This window comes from Mesoplodon densirostris, chromosome 14 (assembly GCF_025265405.1).
Source record: "Mesoplodon densirostris isolate mMesDen1 chromosome 14, mMesDen1 primary haplotype, whole genome shotgun sequence".
In the NCBI taxonomy this organism is placed as follows: Eukaryota; Metazoa; Chordata; class Mammalia; order Artiodactyla; family Ziphiidae; genus Mesoplodon; species Mesoplodon densirostris.
In genome coordinates, this window is record NC_082674.1 from 75,643,124 (window position 1) to 75,660,059 (window position 16,936).

Genomic DNA, 16,936 nt, shown 5'->3' on the forward strand with positions numbered 1-16,936 from the left:
CAGGTAAGTCACTTACCACGTCCAAAATGTAACTAAATTTCCAAACCTCTTACCAAGACCTACAAAGGCCCTGACTACCTGCCCGACCTCATTCGCTGTTCAGTTACAAAATCCTGGTCCTCGCCCAGGTCAGCCTCTTCCTCTTTTGCCCGTTTTTTGTACTTGCTTCTTCTGCCTGAACACGTTCCCCAGAATCTGCTTAAAGATCTTCCCTGACTCCCTAATCTAAAGGGACCCTCCCCCGACTCTGCTTTTCTCAATCTGAGTACTCAGCCTCATCTGTAATTATTTCGTTTCCTGTCTGTCTCCCGAACTAAAACACATGCTCTAAGAGGGTGGAATCTTATCTGTTTTGTTCTTTGCTATATCTAGGCATGACACAGGTTCTGGCCCGAAGGGGGCACTCAATACCAGTTGAATGAATGTAAAAATAAATGCATGCGTATTAAGCATACAGCAGTAACCACAATACTTCCACGGCCCTGAACTAACGTGCATTCCAGGAAAACCTCCTTTTAAAGGAAGAGACACCGCGCAAAGTGTAGGAGCCCAGCGGGCAAGGCGTCCCACATCCGGCTCACAGCTCCAAGAGCGGCGCGGGCCGAAGCCGTGTCCTGATTGGCCGAACGCACCCGCCCGCCCACCCTGCGCCGGCCCTCCTCTCCCCCAGCCCGCCTGCTTCTACTCTAGCCGGCGGAGAACAAGGCCAACAACAAGGCCGGGAATAGCCGCTCTCCCGGCTCAGGCCAGCCCGCCAGCCCCGCCACCCGGAGCACCTCTTCGCACCGGGCCCTTCCCGCCACGCCTCCGACCCACTCAGCCTTACTGGGCCAGGGAGGTCCCATCTTGTCCTCCGCGTTTCCAGAGTTGGTTTTAAATGGCGCGCCGAGACGCCTGAGCGCAATAACGGCCGTGATGACGCCACCGTGGGCGGGGCCAGAGGCGCGCCTGCGCTGACCGCTTTGGTCCTCCGCGCCGAAAAGGTCGTGCCGCGCCGCGTGGAAGTAAGACGTCAGGGATTGAGCGCTCCGAGCTCGGGTCCTGGGAGTGGACTGTAATGGATCCATGGACCCCCCCCCCCGCCACCTCCCCGGAAATAGTATGAAAACTCCCTCCTTTGGAGCGCTAGACTCGGAACTGGGCGCTAGGACCCACCCAGCGTGGAGCAGAACGGCAAGGGCTCTACTTTCAAGGAATGTATATACTAATGGGGGAGGCAGGTGACCGAGGAAACAAAGGTTGATTTTCCCATCGCGACCTGTGCTATAAGGGCAGCAAAACACTAGGAGGTAGAAAGTGATGATGGGGTGTGGGACGGAGGTGGGAGGTAGCCGACAACGGAATGAGGAGTGTTCCAGGCAGGGGAAGAACAGATGCAAAATGTTGTGTGTACATTTTTTTTAAATGAAGACCATCGTTTTTATTGATTCTTGCGAAAAGATTCCTGGATATCATCCTCCCTTTCAAAAAAGCTAAGGTTACGGTCGGAAGTGAGACGAGTGTAATGTGCCACCCATCTGTTCATTCTGCTTCATCTCATCCCAAGAACTGTATTACAGGAGAAAAGGCCAGGGCTGTTTCCCCAAATATCCCTCGAACATCCTATAATGTCTTAACACACGTATGGCATTTTATACAGTGCTTCTTCTCAAGGGTGCTATTGGCATTCAGGGTGAAACAACGCTTGGCCTGTGGGACTCCTGCTCAGCGTCCCTGACACGATTTTCTCGCTAAATGCCAACGGCGCCCCTCAGTCGTTTTGGCAACCAAAAAAGTACCACCTTGTTGAAAACGACTCTTTTTTTTTTTGCGGTACGCGGGCCCTCTCACTGTTGTGGCCTCTCCCGTTGCGGAGCACAGGCTCCGGAAGCGCAGGCTCAGCGGCCATGGCTCACGGGCCCAGCCGCTCCGCATGTGGGATCCTCCCGGACAGGGGCACGAACCCTTATCCCGGGCATCGGCAGGCGGACTCTCAACCACTGCGCCACCAGGGAAGCCCGAAAACGACTTTTTAAGCCTATTTATTTTTTGCACGAAGTTGTTCTCCCAGTGACCACTTTCAAATCTTTAGTGTAAGGCAGTGTGGGATAGAAGAAAGAAAACAAGTTTACCCAGGAACCCAAATCAGCACCCAGGGGTCATCCTGGACGCCTCCCTCTCCCTCACTCTTGACACACAATCCATTGCTGGGCTCTTTTTACTTCCTAAAAATCTCTTCTATCCCGCATCTCTTTTCATCCATATTTCCTTTTCGCTCGTCTGCAGCAGCCCCAAACCTGCTCTGACCCGCTTCTCCTTGGGCCCTGGGTGGTGGTTGCTAAGTACAAAACCGACCTGTCGCTTCCTTCCAAAGTCCAAAACGCTTCAAAGGTGCCATTGCTCAGGGAGCTTCTAAAATTAACTACAAAGGCCTCCTGGGCCTGGTCCCCACAGCCTTTCCGGCCTCACTTTGCACCTTGCCTCCATTTTCTCCTTGCCCTCCAGTCACTGGGCCTCCTTTCAGACTAGCCCTCACGGTGCCAGCTCTCACCACGGGGCCTCTGCATGTGCCACGTCCTCTGTGTAGGATCCTCTTCATCCTCATCTTCACCCAGTTAACTCCTGTCAGATTTCAGCTCATATCACTTCCTCAGGGAGGCCTTCCCTGATAGGCTCAAGTGTCCTTACTGGAGGCTTTAGTGGAACTTGTCACCCTCGTTTTTTTTGTTAATTTTCCGTGGAGTATAGTTGATTTACAATGTTGTGTGCGTTTCAGGTGTACAGCAAAGTGTATCAGTTATACATATATCCACATTTTTAGATTCTTTTCCCATATAGTTCACCTTTTACATCTGCTGGGGTGACTATTTCATATCTGTCTCCTCCATAGACTGTCAACCCCATGAGGACAAAGCGTGTCTTTGCTCACCATTGTTTCCCCAGGGCCTGATGCTAGCCCCGGATACAGCAAGTGCTTAAATATGTAATGTATGAGCAAAGTTGGAAGAAAAGCTTAATCCTGGATTGGGCGTCTTAACCTCTCTGGGCCCCATTTTCTTCCCTATTTATAAAACAGTGATGATGACACGCACACACACACCCCCGCACTGAGCTTTATGAGGAGTTAGGTAATAGATCCTGTGAGCACACGGACTCAGTGTATGCTAGGGTGCCAGTCATTGTTCCCTAAGTGCATTTGAGAGAGTAGGAATGGGTGTGATCCTCTGGATTCTGTGTATGCACCATCTAAGAGAAGTGGGGGCCGGGAGGGTAGCAGGTAGCACTGAATCTAGAGCCTCTGAAGAACTGGCTTGGAACTCTTAGCAGAGGAAGGCTCCTAGGAGACCCATCAGCCATTGGCTGAGGTGTGAAGCTGTCCGGTGGTTGTAGTGGAGCCTCCTGAGCTGAGTGCCTGGGACTCCGTGTGCAGTGCCAACTGCACCCCCTGCATTTCTGTAGGCCAGGCCCGACTGGTGCAGGCAGGTCTTTCACCTCCCGTTCTGAATGCCTTCTTTGTCTGGGGGGATTAGGACTACAGCGGGTGCCAAGAGATCCGTTCAACACTGGTATCAGTGGCGTGCAAAGCTCAACTCTTCTGTCTACAAAAGTAGTGGGGCCCCTCCTCCACCCCTCATCTGCCAGAAAAGTGCTGGAGCCATTTCCCTTCCCTATTTTTCACTACTCACCCAGATTCTAATTCCCCAAAATGGATGCCAAACAGCCTTAGTTTAGGTGAGGAATAACAGTGTCATCAGCTGGCTACCTGAACAAACAGTCTTTTGGCTGAAATTTGCCCCGACCTTCCAGCCTGCAGCTGGCTTATATCAATGTAGTTCATGATATAAACCACCAAGTCACTGGGGTTCAACAGGGCATGTAGTTGAAATGGCTTTGCATTTGTTTTGGCCTCTGAGCAAATGCCTTTAATTTTTGTATGTGATATAAAATTCCTGACCTCGTAAGGACTGGACTAAGAACCAACAATTTCTATCTTCCAGAATTCCCAAACAATAACACACCACCCTTTATGTTAAAATTAATATAGTTTATCTTTAAATTAATATAATGCTTTTTGCTTTTCAAAGCACTGTAACCCCTACATCTTATTCCCAAGATCGTGCTGGAAGGTTGCTAGGACGGGTACTTTCTTCCAGGCTCTGCCACTTATGAGCCATGTATACGCCTTCTGAGCCTCAGTTTCCTCGTAGGCAAAATGGAGGCGTTAAAGCACCCACTTCGTGGGGTTATAGTGTGAAGATTAAATGAGTTACCAGATGTGCGGAACAGTGCCTGGACCATTGGCAATGCTCAATGAATGCTAAGTATTCCCATTACTATAATCGCTGTTATATCCTGGGTGCCAGCCAGGTATTGTTTAGAATAAAATTGAGCTTCCTGAGTATCTGGAAGCTTCCCCTTTCATTGTAAGAGTATTTCCAGAGCACAACAGCTCTGTTCTTCCCATTAATACTTGTTTTTTCTATACTCTTTCTTATACTCTCTGCCCCACCCAAGCTTTTCGGACTGTTCCCTTTGTATTCTTCCGCCCACTCATAACTTTACATTTTCTTCCTTGTCTTGTTCTAGACTAGAAACCACCCAGTCCTAGATCATACCACCTTCTTTCTACCTGACAGGCCTATGCCTTCTGGAGTTTATATATGTTGTTTGTAGACATTAAGACCTTTTAATTTGGCTATTTTGGTTTGGACACCATGAAAATGAATAACTTAGGTGTTCCTTAAGATTCTGAATTACTCTCTCCTGGTTACCGGCCATGCCACTGGGAAACCACAGGGCAGACTGGTTCAAAGTACATTGAGAAACACCAGGATGTACTGGATGAAGCGATCAGGGTAACGTGAACTTCTTGGGAACAGGCATGTGAGAATGCTGATCTGCTGTTATTGCAGATTCCAACTGATACAGAAAATAATCTTCTTTATTGATTGGGAAGTAAAACACCAGCAAATTATTTTCTAAACAAAAAGCATATGTATTTTTAAAAATTAATTAATATATTTTTGGCTGCGTTGGGTCTTTGTTGCTGCACGTGGGCTTTCTCTAGTTGCGGTGAGGGGGGGCTACTCTTTGTTGTGGTGCGCGGGCTTCTCACTGCAGTGGCTTCTCGTTGCGGAGCACGGGCTCTAGGCGCGCGGGCTTCAGTAGTTGTGGCACGCGGGCTCAGTAGTTGTGGCTCGCGGGCTCTAGAGTGCAGGCTCAGTAGTTGTGGCACACGGGCTTAGTTGCTCCGCGGCATGTGGGATCTTCCCAGAGCAGGGCTCGAACCCATGTCCTCTGCATTGGCAGACAGATTCTCAACCACTGCACCACCAGGGAAATCCCAAAAAACATGTGGATGTTTTTAAAACACCAAAATCCCACCAGCATAGAACCAACCATCACTGCATCTGCACTTGAAAGCTGCACCTGGCAGATATCAGCAGACAACACGAGAACACAGCGGCTCTTGTGCAGCAGTGGGAGCCCCAAATATTGGCTGGCATCAGCTTCTGGGACACTTGTAATTTATTTTTGCTGGGGGGATTCTATAACCAAAGGCTACGAGGCCAGCACCTAAACCCCCAATGAGGTCACATTAAATGTGGGGCAAGGTTCTCCTCCCCCGAAGATCTTCCTGGCAGTGCTGGGTAGGAACAGCACTGGTATTTCCAAAACAACCACACCCACAACTAGAGTCACATTTTTTAACACTCCTCCCCAGGATGCCCAAGGTTTTGAAAGAGGGGGAAATATACCAATCATATCTCCAGAATTATGACTTTGTTAGAGCTGAACTGCTTCACAGTCCCTTCCTGTCCAGCCCTGGCAGTGGGCCTGGATTGTGATGACCCCGCTTTGCAAACCCACAGACGTAGTTCAAATAATCCCTTTGTCTTCTTTGAAAAGAGAATACAAAGGCATTACCAGACTGAGAAAAAGCACAGCTACACGTGGTAGCTAAACCTTCTTTCCACTTAACAAATAAGCGGCTCCCCTCAGAAACCGTAATTGTTCATCTCAGAGCCCCCCAAAAGACTGTCCTCCTTAAGGGTTTTATAATGTTTCCAGGCACTGAGGAGGTCATCAGATGTTGACGATGTAATTAATTTTAGTAAATACATTATTTCAACTATGGGACAGGCCACTGTTGACTTAATATTTGTCTGTGAGTCAAGTTATTTGGGTAGTATTGAGTTCTTTTCAGATGCATAAAACAGCTGTATTATATTGCACATATCATATGAAAATAGGGCTAAATTAAGAAAATGGCAAATAAACATCTTGGTTATACCTTCAATCTGAAAAATTCGATCCTAAAATACGAGAAGCTACCATCACAGTATTTGGGATAAAATGGAGTGCTATCAGCTTGGGCATGAGTTGGGCTGAGTTCAATAAGGAAACCAGTTTACAAGGGACGTGCTCGGAGTCGTTCACAAAAGAAGGAATAAGCTGGAATGGAAGTATTCTCTGGTTCTCTGACTTCCAGTGTTGCTACAAAACCCAACTTCACAAGCCTCTTCTGGATCTCCACTCTTTAGCAGCAAGATCCTCCCATCACAGCTGTTACCCTGGGCCCTCTTTGGGTCATGATGAAAGTTAAGTCAGAAGAAAACTTCAAAGACCCAGCCTTGATTAGGCCCTGCAGACTGGACCCCTCCTCATGACCACTTCATGTACTCCTAAGTGCCTTAATCTATCATAGTCCCCCCTGGCAAGGCGAAGATCACGTATCTGCTGATGTGTCTGAAAAATAAACTCTTTTGCAGCCTGAGAATCAGAAATACTTTCTCCCCCTTTTTAGTGGCCTGTACATTTAATGTGCCCCAGCCAGCGAGGCACAGGGCAGAGCTTTCACCTGGGTCAGGAGGTTGTGGAACTCTTCCACTGCCTGTGAATGTGCCATGGGGTTTAGCACCAGGTGTTGGAAGAGATTGACGGGCTCAGCATTCCGAAATGTCTTAGGGACAGGGATGGTCAGGGGCAGGAAGGTGTTACCAATGAGGAAATGATGGAGAGACCTTCTCTGGAGGCCTTGGCCCAAGAACCAGAGGATGTCCTGGAGCCGCTGGGAGAGCATGCCATGCTGCCAGTCTGTTAGGGGCAGCTGCAGCAGCAGGTGCATGAGGGCTGTTTTGAAGTGGTAAGAGGTGAGGATGGGGCAGGATGCTCCCTGGGGTAAACTCTGAAGGTCCCGGAGACTCAAAATGATCTGGAGGCACTTGAGGTGACAGGTGTTCTCGGGAGCAAAACGCCCGACCAGCTTTAGGAACAAGTGCTCACAGGCTGCAAAGGACTCGGGCCAGTCCACGCTGGTGAGCTGTTCCTGGTCAGGGGCCTGACTCACCAGGTAGACCAAGGTGTCTTCCCGTTGCACACCCAGGACCAGGCGGATTGAGAGAAAGCGGCCTGAGCGGTAGTCCAGCCTGAGTTTGCAGGAGGTGGTGGACGGCGGCAGGCTGAGCTTGAAGTCATACTTATGGGCCACGAGGGCCCAGGCATTGCCCACCATGTTCCGGAACCACTGCACGGTCTTACACACATCCAGGTAGGAGCCGGTGCAGAGAGCCGCCTTGATGGAGCTGTTACACTTGCCCAGGAGGGCTGAGTGGTCCCTGTGGTGGTGCACCAGGCACAACACGTCCCCCAGAAGCTTCTCGCGCTTGCACACGCATTCCGACTCGACCAGCACACAGCCACAGCGGCGGCCTAGGGCCAGATCCCTCATCTCCAGCACAAACATAGTGCCCTGGGGGGGAACAATGGGCACCAGGATGTCAAATTTCTGGGTCTCGTGGAGGGTTCCCCATTTCTCAAAGGCAGCCCCGATGCCCAGGCAGTCCTCCAACTGTGGGTGAGCCTCCTGGCGGCTGAGCACCTGACAGGCCTTGATGAGGTCGTCCACAAAGCTCTCCACGAACTCACAGGTGCAGGGCAGGTCCCGGGTGACGTTCTGGATGTGTTGTTTGTGAAAGGATTCCAGGACCTCCGTCGTGGGGAAGTCGGTAAGCCAGTTGTAGGAGGTGACAGGCACGACACGGACCTCCTCCGCCTCCTCATCGCTGCTGGAATCAAAGGCCGGCTCGTGCTGCATGTTCTGTCGCAGGAGCTCAAAGATGAGAAAAAAGCAAAAGAGGCCAGCGTTCCACAGGTTTCCCAGCATCCAGCCCAGCGGCCCCTCCTGGCCATCCGCCTGGAACGGCCACCCCCTGTCTTTCTGCCCCAGCACTAACTGGTCACTGGATGTGTCTCCTCTCCAGAAGTTCTCTGCCTTCTGCTTCTCCTCAGCTGCTCGCTTCCTCTCTTCAAACTCTAGTTCTAACTGGCGCATCTCCTCGCTCATCCGCTTCTCCAGCTGCCGACTTCTGGCTAGTGTGTCCAGGTCCATCCGGTCACTGACCATCAAGGGGTGGTGCACAACATACATCACTGCCAAGAACAGAAGGCTTATCACAGCCATGGAGGCCTCTGCATCTAGAGAAGTAGGAGGGTGGGAGTCAGCGGTGATCCTCCGGATTCATCTGCTCTCCAGCGTGTATTCCCCATAGCGCTGGAACCCCAAATCCTGGAAGTCAGCTACTCAGGAGGAACAGAAAGCTCACAGAGCTGGGGTTGGAGAGAGCAAGGGCGGCCTGCCTGGGAGGATTTGGGGAAAAAGGGGGGCAGCAGGATGGGCCACCCAGCCTCTCTACTGCTTTCCTTCCACATGGTGCGGGTGGTATTTAGGCTTTCAGAATGTGGACATGGGACTCTCTTCATTCCTAGGATGGGGAGGGGGACCCTGTTCCAGGGTGGCCTCACCCGACTCATCAGTCCACCATGGGCACCAGGTGTGCCCTGCTGATCCCAGAGGCTCCCTTCCATGGGCAGAAAGCACTGGTCTGCCTGGGCAACACCTTTCTTCTTGCCAGGCCGTCAGCCCATCGCCAAGCGGGATGCTGTAGCATCCTACTTCCTCTGGGACTTCACAATCCTCATTCTGCTCAGCCCTGTGTCATCAGACCACTCAGCAGCTCCTCCACCCCCGTGCCCAGTGGGCCAACCCCCCGGGGTGGGGCGGCCAAGGAGGCACAGTGCCACCAGCCACTTCTCCACTCCTGCTGCTGTGCTCTCTGAGGTCCTACCGGGGCTGCCGGATACCCCATTGGTGGGCCAGGCCGAAAGGCAGGCACAGCTCCACCTCTTGGCCCAGGAAGCTTCGTGAAGAACCGGATGCCCAAGGCCTCCTGAGAGCCCGCAGGAGTGGGTTCCTCTGCCCACCTATCCACCACAAAGGGCTGAAGCTTCCTGCACTCACCCCACCTGTTCACAAGCTACTGGGCTTACCGGGATCATGAAGGACCAGCCGCGTGGGCGCTGAAACCAGGTGGGGGACTCTCCTCCCTTTGGAACTCGTCCTTGCTTAGTCTCACCGCCCTCTCCAGCAGCCCTGTTAAAATTTACAACGTACCTGGGGGCTTTGGCTCAAAGCCATGTGCCTCCCCACCCCCACCCCCCATTCATAACTTCCCCTAATTCCACGCCTAGAGATCTGAACTCTCATCTGCCTATTTAGACCAAGCCAACTCGTTTCTCCCGGGACCTGGGACCAGGTTACTCACCATCGGCGTTAGCACGAACACGGTCTTAAAGAGCCCGCGCGGCCTGACCGTCCCCGCCTTCTCCCCCGCACGGTGGGGGCTCCGGGTTCCTCGCCGGGTCCGCCCGCGGACGTGGCCCCGCTCCCCTCTCCCGGGGAGCACACCATGTTTATCCAAGGGTCCGATTGTCTGTGAGCGGCGGGCCCCGAGACCCCAAGGTGCCGCGCGCCGCTCCGAGGGCGCCAGCCGGACAACGCGCTCCCGCGGTCCAGGCTCCGCCCAACCCCGCCCAGCCCCGCCCACCCAAATCCCCGCCATACAGCGAGCACGCAGCAGGAGTCCAACCCTGGGGCCTGGTGACCTTCCTCGTCAGCGCGCGCCGTGTGTCCGCCGCTTTGCCTCCCAAGGCCCTCCCAATGCTGTGGCCACAGACTCGCTCTGAGGGGCGCTCACGCCGCAGGCGATCAGCTTCCCTAGAGTCGCGCAAGGGGGCACTGCAGGGCCGGCTGTCAGCTTCACTCAGCTGGGTTCAATGGAGAATACACTTAATGGGATTTTAGAATACACTTACAGTGAGGATGATGGGGGCATAACCAAGAAAGCATGGGAGGACCGTCATTCCCACTTCAGGCTGGCCCCGTGCAAAATGGTAGTTCCCAACCGGGATCCTTGGACTCTAATCAATAGAAATTTGTAAAAGGCCGGATGAGAAATTCAGGCAAGGCTTTATTGGGACTCCTGCTGCAGCAGGAGAGAGAGAAAACAAGCAACAGTTTCCCTTGTTCATTCCCTGAGCGTGTGGGGGGAGCTGGTTTTTTAAATGGGGTGAAGGTAGGGGCAGGTCCAGGGGTCTGGTGAGGGGGGGCTTGGGTGGTCTGCCCACCCCCTTGGTGGTGCCCTTTGCAGGAATATTGCCCAGGACCCTGCTTTTGCTGGGACACCTCACAAGTGGCAGTTGGGTTTTTTGGTCTTTTTGTATCTTGTTGTTTATAATTTGCCTCAAGTGCCACATGCATGTAGTTATTTTTAGCTCCTTATAGTTTCTTTGTATTCTGTTGCGGAGGAAATGTTTGTGCAGGTGCAAGCACTGCAGCAAAGATCCCAGGTCCCCTCTGTCTCAGTACAGCAGGTGAGGTGTGTGGTCAGCATCCTTAACGTGCCTCACCAGACTCAGGTGTCTTTCCCCAACCCCTTTCTCCTATCAAAGTGACTCTCATGAAAAAACCAGACAGCACTCAAAGACCGCCTGAGGCCTTACTAGCCGCTTGGGAATAAGAATCCTAAATCTACCGGGTGACTCAGGTGATAAGATGGGTGTGTTAAAGAGAACTTTATAAAGTGTGGAGACCGGATGAGCTTGTGATTTGCTAAGAAATGCCAACGGAATGGGCTTTTTGAAAAGGATCTTTAGAGCCTCAGAAAGAACTCCAACCTTCCTTCCTGTCCTGTGTCAGCTATCCAAAGAGAAAAGGAAGTAATGATCTCTCCATAATTACCAATTAAAGTCCTTCTGCTGAAAGACAATCAAGTTTCACGCTTCCTTATCCAGGGTCAATGCAGAAGGGACGTCAAACAATTTGGACAGTACTTCCAAAATTACTGATGTATTTAATCGTGGAGGGGGAAAGAAAGGTCGTCTTCTGGCTGACCATGACTGAAGTTCCAAACTTACTTCTTTTTTTTTTCCCCGCGGTACGCGGGCCTCTCACTGTTGTGGCCTCTCCTGTTGCGGAGCACAGGCTCCGGACGCGCAGGCTCAGCGGCCATGGCTCACGGGCCCAGCCGCTCCGCGACATGTGGGATTTTCCCGGACCGGGGCACGAACCCGTGTCCCCTGCATCGGCAGGCGGACTCTCAACCACTGTGCCACCAGGGAAGCCTGTGTGAAGATATTTTTAAATGATACACAAACCATAAAGTTTTCGTAAGAGTCTTGTGGTGCACCCGCGTATTTCCAGTATGTTTACCAAAAATAATCGTATCACTACATAAATCTTACACTCATGTTTTGGTCATCACACACCTATAAAAACATACAAATATACTGTATATATAAAAAATAGAATGTGTAAATCTACATCAACATGGAAAATAGACCATAATATATTAAGTGGGGAGGGACAGGTTACAAAAGCATGCTATGGTTTAATACCACTGTGTTACGTGTTGTGTGTATATACTACCTAGGAAATATGCTTAGGAAAAAAGTTTCAAAGGGTGGATTCCAAAATATTTACAGTGATCTTCTAAGGGTGTAGGGATTGATTACGGGTGACTTTTACCTCTTCCTATGCTTTTGAACTGTTTCACAATGAGCAGGTACTATTTTCACAATACAAAGATAACATTCAGACAATGCCCAAATCATGAATGAATGGGCTCTGGTGTGTCTTAACTCGAATGGAGCTCAAAATACGTTTTCTAAAGAAACAGGTGTGCCCAAGCTGGCATGTGTAACACAGGACCTGATTTGCGCCTGAGCGGCGTTCTCCCGGTTCCGGAGACCCGGGGAAGGGGCTTCCTCCTCCCGGTCAGTTCTGGGGGCTCCACGAGCGCCCTCCCTTCGCCCCTCAGAGGCAACTGTACCCGGAGCCGCGCCTGCACCCTCCTACGCCCAAGCCCCCCCCCCATCTCCGTGTTCTCAGCCGGGTCCGCTCCTCCGGGACACATCGGTCACCGCGGGCGAGATTGGGGGCTCATGGGGCGCATGGTTGCGAGGAGCTCGCGACCCTCCCGAAAGTGGAGAGCCTGTGAATGAGGGTCTGAGCCATCACTTCCTTGCGCTGCACTAACGAGCAGAGTACTTCTGCGGGGAAACCTTCGCGGACTTTCCCGGGAATGCCAGCTCCCACCCCGACTGCAGCTCGGCTCGCCCCTGCGCCTTCCGGGCGATCTTCCTCGGCTGGGACATGTCGAAGTTCTCATTATGGTGTTGTAAATTACTTTCCTTCTAGTTCTCATTGTGTTGCAGTTAGCACTTCGTTTAAATACTGTCCTTGAGGAGCGGTTGTTTTTTTTAAATTAATTAATTATTTATTTAAGTTTGGCTGCATTGGGTGTTGCTGTGCGTGGGCTTTCTCTACTTGTGGCGAGCGGGGGCTACTCTTCATTGCGGTGCGCGGGCTTCTCATTGCGGTGGCTTCCCTTGTTGCAGAGCACGGGCTCTAGGCGCGCGGGCTTCAGCAGTTGTGGCACGTGGGCTCAGTAGTTGTGGCTTGCGTGCTCTAGAGCACAGGCTCAGTAGTTGTGGCGCACAGGCTTAATTGCTCCGCGGCATGTGGGATCTTCCCAGAGCAGGGCTTGAACCCGTGTCCACTGCATTGGCAGGCGGGTTCTTAACCACTGCGCCACCAGGGAAGCTCTGACGAGCGTTTTAACTAACGACAAATTTCATTTCAGGATAAAAAAGGCGTGCTTTCTTCTGGGCGGCCGCTACAGCAGGGGCGGGTCCTTCCTCTGAGGGACCTGTGCCCCCAAAGGAAGACCCTTGTAGTCCGGATCTGGAAATGAGGAGTCTCAGGTTGCAAACCCAGGTCAACAGAAGGCCTGCGGGCAGAACCAAGGAAAGACGAGGCGGAAGGACTGAGAGCCCTCGCGTGGATCTGGTGCCCCTATCCAGATGCCACCTCTCGCCCGGGGGCCAGACATTGCTGGGAGCTCAGCGAGTCCCCGTGCCAGTCCCCGAGAGGGCGAAGAAAACTCCTCCTTTGCATGATCCATCCTTCCAGGTTGGCAGGATAAAAAGCACAGGGACCGGATCTCTGAGCCATGTCTCGCTGCCTGCTATCTGGGGCCTGGAAAGTTCTGAACCTCCCAAAGCCTCAGCTTCCTCATCTGATAAACACGACGATAAAAGTCCTTTCCTTTTAAGGTTAGTGTGCAGATTAAATAACCCCATATATTTAGAGGGCCTTGCTCACGGATTAGTCACCCGCACCTCCTGGGTGTTGATATCTCATCTGTGTTCACATTACAAAATACGGCACTTACCACAGAAATCTGCACCTTGCTGAGCTGGTTATCTGTTGGTATCTCTAATGAAATTCTGAGAACCTCAAGGGCAAAGACTAAAATTAGACCTAGTTCAGTTCTGGTTGTGCAACAGCTAAGTGTTTTTGAATGAACGAATGGAACAAATGAATGACACAGGTTTGAATAAATGATAGAGTGTTCCAGCCATGAAAAATAGGAGAGTGTTTGGGTAGGGTAGTTATCGTACCTTTTTGCTTTTATAGGCTGTTTGGAAGTTGGAGATAACTTACAGGAAACAAGCCTAGGATCCACACAGAATCCTGACCAGGATGATGCAGAAATTGGGTCTATGGCCAAGAATTAGATAAGCAAATAAACAAACATTTAGATCTTAAATTAAATATTTGGTTTGGGGGCTATGGGTGGTAGATCAGGGAAACCAAGGCAAGATAACGGGGATACAGTAAAAAACTATGTGAGAAACCATTTTTATCAACCACAAATTTCAAAAAATCATTTTTTTCACAACTGCAAGGTTTTCATCAAACCAGCTTCTTGTTACCACAAGTTGCAAAGATGATCTTGCTCTGGTGACAAACATTTTTCGAAGCTTGCTGTGCAGTCAAGGCCTGTGTGGACAGACTTGTATGTTGTTGATGCTTCTGAACATAAAGGGGAAGTCGAAAATTGCTTCCTTGTTTTCAATCAGCCAGGAATGCCCTGTGGAGGAGGAGAATTACTAATAGAAGAACTGCTACCTGTGCATAAAATGCACCACTCCTGCTTAATCAATCTGAATGGCATATCATTGCACATTATTTACTTCTCATATATTTCTTCAGAAAAACAACAGGCTCTCTCCTCTCAGATGTAGCACTTGTACTGTTGGGAGGACAACAAATAGACGCTAATGATTAAATGGAGATTTCAAGAGGTAAGCAGATTCTGTCCAAAGTCTATCATGATGAATTGTTAATTCATTCAAAAAATATTTGAGCATATTTTATAACCATGGAAAGTATGTTTGGATCAGATACAATGAAAGGTATGAGAACAGGATCTAAGTCCTCAGCAGGGATCTCACCTATACACACATATTTCCAGTTTGTTCTCCCATCTTGCTCTCAGTTTGCTAATTACCATACTTCTCTCTCCTAATGTTCTGTTCTTCATCATTACAGAGTTTTCTTTCCATATTCTGATCTACTTACTTTTTCTTCTCGTGTTTCATTAGCATTTTTCCAAAGTTTTTTAGAGTTCTTTCGTAGATTTTCAGCCATTTATACATTTCTTAAATATTTAAGCCTTTGAATAAAACAAACCTTCAAAAAATGCATAAACATTTTTATCAAGTACATACTGGTCAAAGACATTCTATCTCCCACAAATTGATTATTAATTACAAAAGGAAAAATAGTAGCTTCACAGCAGAGAGATCTGTCAAGAGATCAAAATTAACATCACCATGATGTGCTTCCTGGGACATAGAAAGGACACAACATCGCCCACATAATATTCTTGCCAAAAGTGCATAACTTGTATAACCTGTACTGTGGGGAAACATAAAATCAAATATAAAAATATTTTACAAAATAACTGGTGTTTACCCTTCAAAATGACAGTGTCAAGAAAGACAAAAAAGGGAATTCCCTGGCTATCCAGCGGTTAGGACTCTGAGCTTCCACTGCAGGGGGCACGGGTTCCATCCCTGATTGGGGAACTAAGATCCTGAAAGCTGCACAGTGCAGCCAAAAAAAGAAAAATGGTGAGAGAGGAATAGCTCCAAATTTGAGAAAACTAAAGAGATAAGACAATTAGTGAAATGTATAATTCTGCATTGGATATTGGAAGCTGAAAAAGTGCTATAAAAGACATTTTTGAGATAACTGTCAAAATTAGAATACGGCGATAGTATTGCATTACTGTTAGGTGAGAAAATGGATATGTAAGGAAATGTCCTTATTCTTAAAAAATCCAAACTGGTGTATTAAGGATTAAAGGGGCATGATGTATGCAACTTTAAGTTATTTCAGAAGAAAACATATAGAAAATAGTAAAAACAAATGTGGCAAAATATTAATAATTGGTTAATGTGAATAAAGGGTACATTTAAGTTTGAAATTACTTCAAAATAAAATTTTTAAAAAGAAAAATGAATTTTATCTATATTAACACTTTAAAGTATTAATTTCAAAATGCAGAGCACATCTTAAGCAAAGATGTTACACTTTAGAGAAATTCTATGCTTCATTTTAGTTTTTATTTATTTATTTATTTATTTCCGGTAGAAGTTGTGACTTTATTTATTTATTTTTAACATCTTTATTGGAGTATAATTGCTTTACAATGGTGTGTTAGTTTCTGCTTTATAAAAAAGTGAATCAGCTATACATATCCATATATCCCCATACTTCCTCCCTCTTGCTCTATGCTTCATTTTAAGAAGAGCAAACATTCAGAAACCACACTGAATTAGTCACTTCCTGCCTCTCACCCACCCATGGTGACATCTGTCAACTAACAGACATGGTTCTCATGTGACACTGGATGTTTGCATGTCCTTTGGTTGAAATGATCGATCACATGAATATCACACAGAAGTGAACCTTGGGGGCTTCCCTGGTGGCGCAGTGGTTGAGAGTCCGCCTGCCGATGCAGGGGACACAGGTTCGTTCCCTGGTCCAGGAAGATCCCACATGCCGCAGAGCGGCTGGGCCTGTGAGCCATGGCCGCTGAGCCTGCGTGTCTGGAGCCTGTGCTCCACAACGGGAGAGGCCACAACAGGGAGAGGCCTGCGTACCACAAAAAAAAAAAAAAAAAAAAAAGTGAACCTTGGGAAGACACACTGTGATGCAGAATGTGACCATACTTCAGCTTGGCAATATTCAAGGGTTTGGCTGTGAGTGTGAAGAGAAATCGGATGAGAGGGGTATCATGACTTAGAAAAGAGTAGTGTTGGGCCATATCAGGAATATTTTAAAGTAACTTTTGGAGTTTTAGGTATACAAGCAAGAGGTGTAATATATGTTCATTGCAGAAATCTTAGAAAATACAGGTAACAAAAGGAAGAAAATAGGGCTTCCCTGGTGGCGCAGTGGTTGAGAGTCCGCCTGCCGATGCAGGGGACATGGGTTCGTGCCCCAGTCCGGGAAGATCCCACATGCTGCGGAGCGGCTGGGCCTGTGAGCCATGGCCGCTGAGCCTGCGCATCTGGAGCCTGTGCTCCGCAACGGGAGAGGCCACAACAGTGAGAGGCCCGCGTACCACAAAAAAAAAAAAAAAAAGGGAAGAAAATAAAAATCACCCACAACCCTACCATCCAAGATAACTGCTGTAAGCGTTTTGAAGTTGACATAGGTCTGAAGTATGTTCACACAGAGGCCGAAGTGTCATTAACAGTG

The 16,936-nt window shown here is 49.2% G+C and overlaps 2 protein-coding genes across 4 annotated transcripts in view; both read right to left on the reverse strand.

The window, feature by feature from the left end:
- The window catches only part of NCAPH (non-SMC condensin I complex subunit H), a 39,389-nt gene extending 38,472 nt beyond the window's left edge, over window positions 1–917 (reverse strand). Inside the window, exon 1 of one of the 2 annotated variants that reach the window (XM_060117398.1) lies at window positions 827–917. In XM_060117398.1, the coding sequence (XP_059973381.1) occupies window positions 827–845 (19 nt within the window). In that variant the 5' untranslated portion in view covers window positions 846–917. The remainder of the gene's footprint in view (window positions 1–826) is intronic. The other variant, XM_060117397.1, reaches the window with a different exon arrangement.
- Window positions 918–4,951: 4,034 nt separating this feature from the next.
- ITPRIPL1 (ITPRIP like 1) lies at window positions 4,952–9,830 on the reverse strand. 2 transcript variants are annotated; one of them, XM_060117782.1, is made up of 3 exons: window positions 9,585–9,830; window positions 9,310–9,412; window positions 4,952–8,457 (listed from the first exon to the last, which is right to left on the reverse strand). In XM_060117782.1, exon 3 carries the CDS (start codon window positions 8,441–8,443, stop codon window positions 6,800–6,802), a length of 1,644 nt encoding a protein of 547 aa, XP_059973765.1. In that variant the 5' UTR covers window positions 8,444–8,457; window positions 9,310–9,412; window positions 9,585–9,830; the 3' UTR covers window positions 4,952–6,799. The 2 variants fall into 2 exon arrangements, with proteins under 2 accessions (XP_059973765.1, XP_059973766.1); XM_060117783.1 differs by lacking the exon at window positions 9,310–9,412.
- Between the last annotated feature and the right edge of the window lie 7,106 nt (window positions 9,831–16,936).

Excerpts from the sequence above, each read along its gene's own strand:
- ITPRIPL1 (XM_060117783.1), bottom strand. The coding sequence starts at position 8,443 with ATGGCTGTGATAAGCCTTCTGTTCTTGGCAGTGATGTATGTTGTGCAC.